The 13,936-nt window shown below is 41.0% G+C and overlaps 1 protein-coding gene across 4 annotated transcripts in view; it reads left to right on the forward strand.

Moving 5' to 3' along the window:
• LAMA4 (laminin subunit alpha 4) overlaps positions 1-13,936 on the forward strand; it is a 148,552-nt gene that overhangs the window by 42,467 nt on the left and 92,149 nt on the right. For all 4 annotated transcript variants that reach the window (XM_007190723.2, XM_007190724.2, XM_057528166.1 and 1 more), the window contains 2 exons: positions 6,307-6,431; positions 13,053-13,133. In XM_007190723.2, coding sequence (XP_007190785.2) covers positions 6,307-6,431; positions 13,053-13,133 — 206 coding nt within the window. The remainder of the gene's footprint in view (positions 1-6,306; positions 6,432-13,052; positions 13,134-13,936) is intronic.

The raw sequence follows: 13,936 nt of genomic DNA on the forward strand, positions 1-13,936 counted from the left end.
ACTTTGCATCTTATCAGAACTGGGGTGCATTGGGCAGGGTTCTCAGTGGAGTCAGCTAGGCAGAGACTTAAAGGCCAGGCAACTCCAGTGGGCATGGCAGACTCTCTAGGAAAGCTCCCGAAAGAGGCATGAGAAAGGATTTAAGGTGTAGAAACAAACAGAAGCAGACAGATGGCTAGTGATAGGAATGCCTGGTCACTGATAACCTATAGTTTATCCCCCGATCTAGAGGCTAGGTGCAGAGAACCAAGAAGAGACCATGACTAAGGCCAGTTCCCATCTAAAGAACTGGTGCTTCATCATTAGGAGAAAGCGTGGAGCCCATTGACCAGAACTAGAGTGGAGAAAATCTGACTTGAAGTTCAACACTGGCATGGGCTCCTCAGGTTCCTTTTGATTAAGCATTGGTTTATCTGTTGATTTCATTTATCCACTTAACAAATAAGCATTTTTTGAGTACCACTTATGTGCCTGACACTATTCTAGGATCTGGATTAAGTGGTTTCCACTGTGTGGACTGAAGGGCTGTAGGGACAGAACACCTACTTGAAAATGTTTGTGGACGTGACCAACATAATGAAGTTCAAAGTACGAGGACCAGGGGCGCTTCAGAAACACATGCAGAGACCCCCCACCTGCTCAGTGACAATCAAAAAAAAAAAAATTAAAAGATTTTGAGGTCTGTGCCAGCATTTCAGGAAAAAATATAAATCTGAATGAAAAGATTTGGACTTGAAACCACTAAATAACTGCAAAACATAATTGAAATCTAGAAAGAAAACCATCAAGCTGTTAAGGATTCACATCTGGCTGGTAGAAATGTGGACGGACTTTTATTTTCTTCTTTTCACTTTACAGTATACCTACCCAAGTGTTCTACAACTGCCTGTAGTAATTTTATAATTAAAAAGATATTGATATTTAGATGGACTTCTACCCCACCCTAAGCACAATAGAGAAAGGGAAGTCATTCAACATATTGAAGGCTAAGGAATTTTTTATTACTCTCAAAGCCTAATTAAAACCTAATTCAGGAAAGCAAAGATATTACATCTCTAATTTCTGTAGACACTAGCATTTTTCTCCTGATTGTCAAACTGTCCTTTATGTGTATTAAGCCAAAATCAACCAATGTAAGTCCCTTTAAGACTAAGCATGTGTGATGGATAAAGCAACACCCTTATTAGATGTCCAGTAGAAAGAAGAAATTGAGTAATAGGGAATTCTTTTTCCTGTTTTACTTGCAACTGTAAAATTGGTATCTAAATCAAGTGCATAATTCTTACATTAAAATTTTGACAATTTTCCAATCTGTTGCAAGCTTGGAAAAACCAAATTTTGCAAATAGTGATTGATTTGGTTCCATGTTGGCTAAAGTTTTGAAATAAAGTCCTAAAATTTGTGTGCAAAGGATTTTAAGTATGGCTAGCTCAGTGGAGCCCCCTGTTGCTTTGTGCCCCCAATGTAAGAGTATGATGGGAACCAAATGCAGATAATAAGTTCTCTGTACATTGTTTTTCCTTCTTTTCTCAACCCTGAACATGTTCCTCCTGTTGTATTCCCCACCTCAATTAATGACAGCACCATTCTTCCAATCCCCTGTGCTTAGATGTCCCAGATGCTTCATCAACTGCCTTTTCCTCTTCACCAATATTCAGCTGAACACCAAATCCTGCCAGTTCAACCTAGGAGAGGGCCTCCTCTCTTCTGTGCCATCCCACTGTCTTAATTCATGCCCACAGTATCCCTCCCTGACCACTAGTGCAGCTTCCCAACTACTCATTATGCCCTGCTCCAGACTCTCCTCCCCCTAATCTGTCTTCCTCACAAGCAATGGAAACATCTTTAAAAAACACAACCTAATCAAGGCATCCCCCTTTCTAAAATCTTTCAAGGATTTCTATTCCAGACTCACTGAGCTTCTCTCTGCCACCTAAACTAACTCTATACTTTCACTCTCTGTGTCTGAACTTGTGTTTCCCTGTTCTCTGCCTGGGATTTCTTGCTTATCCTTCAAGGCCTAGTTCAAATATCACCACCTCCATTAAGTCTTCTCTAGCTTCCTCAGGAAGAGTAGACCCTTTCCCTTCTTTCTGACCCATAGCAGAGTCATAGCACCTGGCACACTATATTCTTCTCAGTTTACCTCTGTGTTTTTATCACAACTTAATCAAAGTGAGTTATTCAAAGGCAGGAACTGGGTCTTCATTTTAGTAACCGTGACAGCTCATTGTCTGTCACGATACCAGCTTAATCCAGGTTTAAGTGAATGAATAACAAATTAACTTAAAAGCAAAAATCTTTAATATTATAATTTGAGACACTGGGGTCACCTTTATTGCAGTAAAATGCACTGTCTTGTTATTCTAGAGCCTTAGGCTTGGGCCGAGTGCTGAGTAACTAGCAAACAGTGCTACCGACATGAGGTGTTTCCATCTAGACCCTTGCTTCTCAAGTATAGTCTAGACCAACAGCACTGGTGATACTTGGGAGCTTGTTAGAAATGCAGAAACCCAGGCCCAACCCAGACACCCTGAACAGAATCTGCATTTTCACAAAATCCCCAGTGCATTCTGTGCACACAGGTCCGAGAAGCTCTGATCTAGACAGAGCAGCAGTTCTCAAACTTTTTTGTCTCTTGAGCCCTTTACACTCATAAGAATCACTCAAGGTGCCAAAGAGCTTTTGTTTATGTGGATTATACCTGTTCATGTTTACTGCATTTGAAATTTAAAAGGGAAAATTTTTATAATATTTTCTTATTAATCTATTTGAAAAGAACAATAATAAACCCATTGCATGTTAACATAAACAGTATGTTTTTTAAAAATATAAACATATTTTACAAATTGAAAATAGGTTTCATGTCTGGCTTAATGGAAGGCAGCTGGATGTCATATCTGCCTCTGCATCAATCTGTGGTGATATCTCCTTGTCACGTAGCCTCAGGAAAACCCCACCTTACACACATGAGAAATGAGAGTGCAAAAGAGAAATAAAACCTGAGTATTATTTTGAGAATAGTTTTAACTTCCCTGGACGTATTTTGAGAACCACAGGTCTAGATAGACTGTAGTCACGCATGAAGCCTGTGACTAGCCACTGACCTGATCCTTTTAGGCTTTCTTCCCACGTTATGCTGGCGCTGTGGCCCAGTCGTCAAGAGACTCCATTTTTCACATGAAGGAGACACAGCTGGTGCCCAAATGTCATTCCTGACACTTAACGTGCAATTGATTATCTAGATGTAGCTTTCTTAACCACTGGCCAAAAATTCAGAATGCTTTTTTCATTTTTAAGTGGGGTCAGTTTCATTAAAAAATAAATTTGTACCCCACTCCAACAACAGCGTACTATTTATTGCTGTCATTTTTCCTTTCTGTTTTTTAAATGGCAGAGCAATGAAGGTAAAGGATGTTTGCAATCTCAGAGTAAAAGATTTTCAGAGCTAGGAGAAACCTTATAGACCGTCTCAGCTAGATCCTCGTTTTACACACAGAGAGACCCGGAAAAGTCGAGTGACTTGCTCAAGGTCAACCAGCTAGAAAATGGAGGAGCTAGGGTCCTCTGTCCCTGCTGCCAGCACTATCCCTGCCAATCTCCCAGAATGTACATCATTTGCCTTTTAGGGAATTTCATAACTAAGTCTTTAAAAGAAGGCAGATGACAAGAGTCAGTGTTTGCACTCTGAGCGTTTAGAGGTCACAGTGATTTGGAGGCTTTTTGCCCTTGAGGGTAATTGCTCCCTGTGGCTGCCATGGAAGAATTAGTGCCCTGACAAGGAATCCAAAGCATCCATGAGTTGTAAGGTGACAGAATTGAGAATTGGCTCATTTTTGCAGCTAAATAGGCTCTTCAGGCATGAAGAGTGGTCTAACATCTTACAACAGGCTTGTTTTCTTCTGCACAGATAGGCTTTATCTGTCCAAAAAGGACTCAGACAAGTTTGACCCCAGTCTAGAGCTGCCCTGCCAGATTGCTTATGGCTTAGATTCCTGGTAGTTGGATAAGGCTCGTTGGTTTTCCCTGGGATGAGAGATTGCCACCAATTTTGAGCTGGCTTTGGGTGCATATTAATTTCCTTTACTTGCTCCAGATGCTAATTCACCCTTTCCCACTTTTTCCTTCATTTTTCTTTCCAACAAACATTTACTGAAGGTTGACTTAGCACTTGATACAGCATTAAGAACAGTGAGGGAAATATGTTAACATCCTGTTGTCTGTACATCATACTTTATTTTTCAGTTTCTCTTCTGTCAGGTGGTCTGAACTAGCCTCTTATCAATAATTCTATTCTGTTAACGTAATTCTAATCAGGACCCAAAGACTGTCCACATCTAATGGCAGATCAAATGCCCAAAGAGCATTCAACCACAATAGCTGTGGCCCACATCAGGATTCCTCCCTTTTGTCTAGTGTGTTGTTCTTGATATGAAACTCAAACTGTTAGTAAAACAATCTGACACTTTCTAATGCAGTCATTTTATGACTCTTTTGGGAAAGAAGGCTTTTCTCTAACACACTGGAGAAGCAGTATAATATGGGAGTTTCCAGCCTAACCTCTGGAGCCAGATTGCCTGAGTTCAGATCTCACTTTTGAGACACACCTACCTCTGTGTGACACTGGGCAATTTACTTAACCTCCCTGTGTCTCTATTCATTTGTAAAATGGGGAAAAAATAGTAACTTACCTTAGAATTATTGTGAGAATTAAATTAGTTAATCCAGATAAAATGTTTTGAGCAGGACCTCACTATTATTTTGAACCTCAACATAGAACATAGAGACAAAATAAAGAACTCAGAGTTAAGTTTACAGTCACTCCGTCTTGCCTTCCCCAAGATTCTTCCACAGAGCCCTATTTAAACAAAGTTATCTGTTGAAGTTCTCATGCATAGATGTTACTAAGGGAATTGCTCAAACAGGAGGGTGCCTCTTCAATGGCGTTCTAATTCTAACAGTACAATTTTTCACTGAAAAGCCTATTCAAACTTTATACACTCTGGTGAATATAGATGTCTTCTTTTCATCTTTGAAAATATCGTAGTGCTGCTGGCATTGCCTTGTGCAATCCAGTCATGTCCAGTTGGAGAAAATATCAGTAGACTAGCATCACTGACTCTTCCAGAGGACTAGTGAGAAATTAATCCATCAGTTCAACAAACAGCTGCTGAGTACAGGCTCCATTCAAGTTGATGGCAGTATAATGCTGAGAGACGCAGTGTGGAAGGAAGCGCTGCTGAAGCTCAGAGCAGATGATAACAGTACAATGTGGGCAATGGAAGGCGAGAAGGATCGGGGAGGGGGACATCAGGAAGGAATCCTGAAGCTCTCAAGGCCTGGTGCAGATCTTGAATGATAAACAGACATTCTAGGCAGAAGAATCAACTGTTTTGTGCTTTTTATCCAATTATCCCCACCACAAATGGAAGAATCACACAATAAACCTGCTTACTATTTTTTGTATATCATTATCTAAGATATCAACCCATTAGCAGAATATTCTTTATCTACCTTCTACGCCATTTATGCTTTATTCAGACACATTTTGTTCTTCCAAGCCCATAAATTTTTTTAAAAAATATTTATTTATTTATTTTATTTTTGGCTGCGTTGGGTCTTTGTTGCAGCGCGCGGGCTTTCTCTAGTTGTGGCGAGCGGGGGCTACTCTTCGTTGCAGTGCGTGGGCTTCTCATTGCAGTGGCTTCTCTTGTTGTGGAGCACGGACTCTAAGCACACGGGTTCAGTAGTTGCAGCATGTGGGCTCAGTAGTTGTGGCGCACGGGCTTAGCTGCTCCGTGGCATGTGGGATCTTCCCCGACCAGGGAACGAACCTGTGTCCCCTGCATTGGCAGGCGGATTCTTAACCACTGGGCCACCAGGGAAGTCCCGAGCCCATAAATTCTTAAAGTGTTCCCCCTGATGCTTACCCGGGCGGATTTGTTTTTTCATTTCATATTTATTCCAAGTCAGTAAACTGTTGCTTCTAGGATATCCAGAGTTTGATCATTCTGATTATCATTCTGAATTGAAATGAGTAACTGAAGAATAATCCCCTCTTCACACAAAGTCTGAAGAGAGTCCCCAGGCTGCTAGTGCACACGCGGAGGTCATCCCCATTGTCCGCACTTTGTAGCATTGACTGGGGCCAGCGTGGCTCCTTTGTGCTGACCAGGACCATCGCACACCATCTATTTTGTCAGGCCTGGCATCCCCTTTGCTTGAACTACTGCTTGATTCCCAGATTTGCTGTGTATAAAGTTTCTGACTGTGTCCTTGTCAGTTTTCTTATCTTTTGTCTTACAGCACTGCCAGCGGAACACAACAGGCGAGCACTGTGAGAAATGTCTAGATGGTTATATCGGAGATGCCATCAGGGGAGCACCCCGCATCTGCCAGCCGTGCGCCTGCCCCCTGCCTCATGTTGCCAAGTAAGTCTTAAAGGAAGATGGTCTCTTCTACCACTTATCCGCTTAGTTTTTCTTTCTTTTTTTTCTCCCTATACAGAGTTCTAAGGTTTTTCCACAGTCAGAATTGAGTATCTCACGTTGCAATGAGACGAGAGAGATAGGAAAGTCTTCTAGCCTAAATCCACTTTCAGGAAAGCTTAAGCACTGCAGCATAGGTGATGCCTCTGTTCCCTAAGTATTGGGGGTGGGGACGGGGCACATCACAGAAGTCAGTGAAGCTTCCCAAGTTTTATGATCAAGGCTAGTCTCATCTCTTCTTGGCCATCCCTTGACCTAGAGAGATCACAACTGGTGATGCCAACAGACGTTATAATTCGTCATTTTCAGTGGTAGTGTTTCTCCTGCTCCCACAGAGCAGACATTTTCTACATGTGGCGGCTAAGTAGGCTTTCAGTCAGAAATAGAACACAGATAAGCAGATGTGCTTTAGACCAGTCAGCTCTTAGAAGATATCTGAGAAAACTAATTTTCACTTCTGGCTGTGTTTCCTGAGTGAGAAGTTAAAGACATACACATGCATCTTAAGCGAAATAATGGGATTCTTTTCAGGCACATATATGTATAAATCCAGTAGTTAGGTCATGACTAGCCATTTTATTGGCTTAAAAATGTAGAATGTAGAATTAAAATGATGTAGTGGTGTTTGGTTTGACAAGTATTCAACCAGTTCTCCAACTCTCTGACACCAACTGGTGTCCTACAATCTAATCAAATCTGACACTAACCACTACAGTTAGTGCAGACCCCATTGGTTAAAGGCTCAGTCCCACTTTGAAAGCCAGCCACAAGTTGGGGTCCCAGGCTACTCACATTTCTGCCCAGCTAAGTACAAATTCAGGGGTCCCTTCAATGCCTCTCCAAGTTTGATAATTCTCTACAATGACTCACAGAGCTCAGGAAAGCACTGTACTTACAAATACAGTTTTATTACAAAGGATACAACTCAGGACCAGCCAAATGTAAGAGACGCAGGGACGTGGTATGGACAGGGAGATGGGAGGGAGCAGAGCCTCTGTGCACTTGCTCTCCAGGCGCACTGCCCCTCAGCAAATCTGTGGGTTCACCAACCCAGAAGCTCCCCAAACCTTGTTGTTCCGAGCTTTATCAAAGTTTCATTATAGTCGTGATTGAATTATTGGTGATTGAACTCAATCTTCAGCCCCTCTCCCCTTCCATGAGGTGGAGGGAGGGATGGGGTTGAAAATTCCAACGCTACTACAGGAACCCTACTACAGTAGTAGGTTCCTCCCGCAGACCAGCCCACATCCTGAAGCTACTGAGGGACCCATCAAGTCACCTCATTAGCATAAACTCAAAGACAGTTGGGACTTCCCTGGTGGTCCAGTGGTTAAGAATCCTCGCTTCCACTGCAGGGGGCATGGTTCGATCACTGGTGAAAAAAAAAAAGATACAATTGAAAAATTGAAAGGGACTCATTATGAATAACAAAAGACAGTCATGTCACTAAGAAATTCCATGGATTTTAGGAGCTCTGTACCAGGAACCAAGACAAAAATCAAATATATATTTTTTATTATCCCACAAGTGGAAAGAGTAAAAAATCTAGGTTCATATCTCTGCCTTGGCACATTATAGCTGTGTTATTTTAGACAAAGTCCCTTCTCTCTGTGTCTTACTTTCCATGAGATTTCGGGTCAAGGAAACTAGATTCAGATGTTAGCTTCATTTGTTGATTCCTTTAACCTGCTCTGGATCTCAGTTTTTTCCTTAGTAAATAAGAGTTGGTGTAAGGATCTGCCTCACAAAGTTGGATTAGGATAGCATGTGTGGAGCACTTGGGTTGGTGCCTCACACATAGAAAGGTGTATGTAGATGTTGGCTTTACTGAACACATACTTTATATTTTTTTCTAACGTATTTTGCATACTCTATGTCAGGCACTCTTCTAAGTGTTTGGATGTAATATTTGCTTGATAGTTGTAGTAAAAATTAAATAATGCATATAAAATAATTTTTAAAAGGCCTGAATGCCTGACACACAAACACATACACACACACACACACACTTTCTTTTTTTTTCTTTTCTATTATGGTTTAATACAGGATATTGAATATAGTTCCCTGTGCTTTACAATAGGAACTGTTTATCCATTCTGTATATAATAGTTTGTATCTGGGGCTTCCCTGGTGGCGCAGTGGTTGGGAATCTGCCTGCCAATGCGGGGAACACGGGTTCGAGCCCTGGTCTGGGAAGATCCCACATGCCGCGGAGCAGCTGGGCCCGTGAGCCACAGCTGCTGAGCCTGCGCGTCTGGAGCCTGTGCCCCGCAACGGGAGGGGCCGCGATAGTGAAAGGCCCGCGCACCGCGATGAAGAGTGGCCCCCACTTGCCGCAACTAGAGAAAGCCCTCGCACGAACCGAAGACCCAGCACAGCCAAAAATAAATAAATAAATAAATAAATAAATAAAATTAAAAAAAAAAAAGTTTGTATCTGCTAATCCCAAACTCCCACTCCATCCCTCCCTCCCCCTTGGCAGCCACAAGTCTGTTCTCTATGTCTATGAGTCTGTTTCTGTTTCGTAGATAAGTTCATTTGTGTCATATTTTAGATTCCACATATAAGTGATATCATCACACATACTTTCTTATAAAGAGAAAAGAGATGACAACCAAATTTCCCCCTAATGTTTTTTCCCTTAATTGAACACCAATACCACCTAACATTTCACCTAATAGCTTGTGATTTGTTCAAATCCTCTGATGAGTCTGATAGTCAGTGAAGAAGTCAGATGTTTTACAGCCCCATCTTTCTTTAGAAACCATTAAACTGTCTCAGCCTTTGCTTTGTGATTTTTCATGTCCAGTGGTATTAATAATGTGTGCAAAATGGATGGGACTGAGAGTGAGAGTGGAAAAAAACTTTGTGTTCTATTATTTTCATTCAAGTGTGTCCTGATTTATGAGCTCCCTTTGCCTCATCTAGATGTATTCTTTAATTGTTCATTAATATTCTGCTCTAACATAGAGAATGGACTTGAGGACATGGGGAGGGGGAAGGGTAAGCTGGGATGAAGTGAGAGAGTAGCATTTATATATATACACTACCAAATGTAAAACAGATAGCTAGTGGGAGGCAGCAGCATAGCACAGGGAGATCAGCTCGGTGCTTTGTGACCACCTAGAGGGGTGGGATAGGATGGGAGGGAGATGCAAGAGGGAGGAGATATGGGGATATATGTATACATATAGCTGATTCACTTTTTTATGCAGCAGAAACAAACACAACATAGTAAAGCAATTATACTCCAATAAAGATGTTAAAAAACAAGATTCTACTCTAAAACATGAGTCTTAACCATATCTGATGAGGTGTTTAGCATGCTGCTCCCTTACCGTGGTAGAGTTATTTTGTTAACTATATTAACCTCCAACTTTCTAATAACAGGTTTCACTCATTTTCCCATATAAACAAAGATGTTATACAGCACCACCTGCTCAAAGCAGCTTTTAAGCTTAGAGCTGCAGTTTCTTTAGAAACTACCAGAGGAATTAGAAAGGTAATCCCAAATTCTTCATTGTATTGTCCGAATTTTGTATTTTTTGCACCATTCATATGACAAGACTTCCTTATCTAAATTATAGGACATTAATGCCGTGAGATATAAGTCTTCTGGAGCCTCATTCCTATGGGCTGAGAAGTCTTGTCTACATAAAATCAACAAATATTAATCAAGCACTTATTATGTGCCAATCATGTACTGGTTGTTGGTCACAGTTGTGAATAAAACAGTTAAAAACTCCTGCCTTCATTAAAATAGATGAAATTACAGCAATATTTTGCAGCTTCTAAAGCAAATGACCTTTTTACCTTTGAGCCAGATTATGCAGTATCTTAGTTCATCAAGAAGCTCTTCTGAAGACTGTTAACTTTTTCAGATAAAAGAAGCAGAAACTTGCCAATCAAGTATGAGCTTCTTGTCTGGAAAGAGGAAACACAGGTAGTTTCTATAGGCAACAAGAATCACCATTTCCACCCATGTTCTTTCTCTGCTTGTGTGAGTGGATCCAGGTTCAAAAGAGCAATTGAGGGACTTAAGGAACAGGCTGCGCAGTTCAGTACATATTCACAGATGTAAAAGCTGAAGTCTCTAGAGCAGTGGTCCCCAAACTTTTTGGCACCAGGGACTGCTTTCGTGGAGGACAATTCTTTCATGGAAGGGGTGGCGGGGGATGGTTCAGGCGGTAACGCCAGTGATGGGAGCGGCAGATGAAGCTTCCCTCGCTCGCCCGCTGCTCACCTCCTGCTGTGCAGCCCATACTGGTCCTTGGCCTGGGGGTTGGGGACTCCTGCTCTAGAGGACAGATTTGAGGTGGAAAAACCTGCTGAAGATTAACACAAAAGCAAAAATATATGACCTATAAGTAAAGAACATTATGTGGGAGTGTGGAGGAATTGGGAAGGGTGGAAGAGACCAGCTTTCTCTGTAGTGGCAATAGTTCTACTTCCTGAATCCCTTGGGGGAGAGAACTGGATACAGAAAGCGGGGGTGGGGTGGGGTGGGGTGGGGGGGATAGTGTGTGATCATAGAACAGGACAGATTTGCCTGGATCCTATAAAGTGCTAGTCTTTGATCTGGCCTTGTTATTGACTGAGTTAACTAATCTCAAATACTAATCAAATATCATAAAAAATCAAACTCCCCACTGCCTCTTTCAGCTTTTCTTAAAATTCGTATTTCTACTTTCTATAAAAAATCAAAGTGCCAGGACTTTTATTTGAGATTTCAGAAAGGCACCAAGCGTGGAATCTGAATTACACTTTGAAAGATATGCAAGTTGAGCCTACAGACCCGGAATTTGAATCTCCAGATATTACAATAGCCACATCAGAAGGCAAGGAAGTGATGCTTGAGGGAGTTTTGCAAACAAAGAGTGCTGAGTCTATTTTCCTTTAAGTTCCCTGAGGGTTTTCCAAGAACAAAAGACTCCCTTCCACTTGGAGAGGGCACCATGGTTATTAGTGTGGGCTGAAAAAGGTGCAGTGTTTTCATTTCCCTAGCCCAAAAAAGACTTTAGCCTAAGCAAAATATAAACAATTAATGCTGATGGAAAACGGAAAAGGAACCCTCAGTGGCTCTAGTGCCTCTGAGTCTCCCTCCACCAAGACCAATAGTCACACAGCTATTCCCAGGGACCATTTGCACAGAGCTCATTTATTTATTTTAGGGTTGGCCAGACATCCTCCATGTCTACTAATAATTGCTCCAAACAAGGAAAATGTCATCTGTTTGAAACTGTAGGACATTAGCTCAAAGCAGACAACTCCAGGCATATATTTCATTCCTTCAAGCCATGGGTGGGCTGCTGGGTGGAACATCTTCAAAGAAACATGCATGTGGGTTTGTTCATGTTCTGGACACTTAACTGATAGTTTCTTTAAGTAGGCTGAGGAATAAGAACAAGCAAAATAAAGGGTAAATGCCAAAGAAATGTAATTCATTGGAATGTTTTTAACCAAACTCTTAGAGAAAATAAATTCTGTGTACTACCTTTCACTGAGAAGCACATATTGTTTTCTGATTGATTTTATAAATATTTTCACACAAAGCAAGCATATCCATTTGTTTTCCTCCAAAGACCGTTAGGTCTTTGCTGATACATGCAGGAATGTGAGAAAAGCAGGTCACACTCCGTGGATTGTACAGTACCTAAGCCAAAACTAATTTAAAAGTCTTAAAAATGTTGAACACCCCCCTCATGGGGATGAATTCATGTGTCAGTGTAGGTAGAATTTTCAAAACGTATGGAGAACAGTATTCCATTTCCTTTGTCTTCATAATTAAGATAGTTATTTATTCTGCTGAAACAATATATTTATTTGTTTTCTGTCCTGTGTCCTAATTTTTATTATCAAAAAAAAGAAGAATCAAGAGAGTGGGTTTCATGAAGTAGAATCCTTTTACTATGGGTCCTATTTCTTGCTTGAGTACTTGCTTTATGACTTTGATCAGCTGAGCTAGTCCCTGCACCCTTTATTCCCAATCTTTAAGGTACACATGAAAGAAATTAAGGTTTTGTGGAGATTATAAAGCATAGTTTAGAATTGGTTCATGACCTTGAAGAGTGAAAGAGAGCTAGTGCAGAAAAAAAGAGGGAAACTTTCAAGTGAATACACAGAAAGTGGTAGGAATAAGAGAAAATTCTCATAGAAATCTAAAATCACAGGTAAAATTTACTTATTTTACTCTAGCTTTAGGATATGTGTTTTACACTTGCATTAAAAAATATATACATATATATTTATACACACACACATACACATATACCTGATGTTCTGGAAATTCCCACTGTTTCAAGTAAAAATAATAAAGTGCCTCTATGGAAAAATAAATGAGGTACACATGGGAAATGGTGTCACCAGTGGTGTGTCATTTTCTGTCTGAGCCTGATAGTCTGAGCTCTCCTGAAAGGAGGAAGATTTAATTTAACTGAAGCAAATGATTGTACCCATTTGAACTTGAGGGGACCAAGGTAGAGACGATCTAATCAAAAGCAAAAGTTAAGACAGTCTCTTCAGTGATGTATGGAATTGACTTCTGATATTCTCTTTCAATTCCAGTTTTGCAGAATCCTGCTATAGGAAAAATGGAGCTGTTCGGTGTATTTGTAAAGAAAACTATGCTGGACCTAACTGTGAAAGGTAGGCTACTGAAAGTCACTATGTGCTATGGGGGTCAAAGGAAACTTCCTGTTTCTTACACTCATCAGCTCTGCCATTCTCTCGTTCAGTAGATCTTAAGAAGAGGGAGTAGGAGATAGCATTTCAGAAGCCCTTGGGGGAGCGTTCCCAAATTCATGCCTCATATACAGCTATGAGAATGCTCCCTAGGCGTCCAGGGCTACATCTCAGGATAAATGGGCAAGGAAAGAGGAAAAATGAGTATGCGTATTTTGAAGAGATTCTCGAGATGGTTTTGGAAACAATCCTCTCTCTCTCTCTCTCTCTCACTCTCACTGAGAACCAGTAGTACAATTCATGTCCAAAAGAGAGAGAGAAAGAGAGAAAGTCTTCTTCAGTGATTCCTTTTTTATCAACTGGTCAGTTATTAGAGTGATACATTGAAAAAAAGCACAAACCTATTATTTAACCTATTCTTTATACCATCTCCTCTCCTGAAAAGTAAACTAATTCATGAGTTTGGATTTTCTGAATCCCTTTTTGGTATTTACACCTAACACTCTTTTTTAAGTTGCTTTGGGCTTTGCTCAAACAAGAATGGCCTTGGCAAGCAGGGGTGCAAGACTCCCACTGAATGATTCCTGGCAAGACGCTTCCCATCCTCCCTCAGCTGCTCACAGCTTTCTAAGATAAAAGGGCTTTCACTGAAAGAGTCTCACAGAGAGGCCTTCTTATTTTTAACATAAATGCCATTAATATCCTCCCCACTGTGTTTAGGCAGTGCAATGATGTGTGGTGTCCTCAAGACAGGGAGGGAAGGGCCA

Source organism: Balaenoptera acutorostrata, chromosome 14 (genome assembly GCF_949987535.1).
Source record: "Balaenoptera acutorostrata chromosome 14, mBalAcu1.1, whole genome shotgun sequence".
Classification (NCBI taxonomy): domain Eukaryota; kingdom Metazoa; phylum Chordata; class Mammalia; order Artiodactyla; family Balaenopteridae; genus Balaenoptera; species Balaenoptera acutorostrata.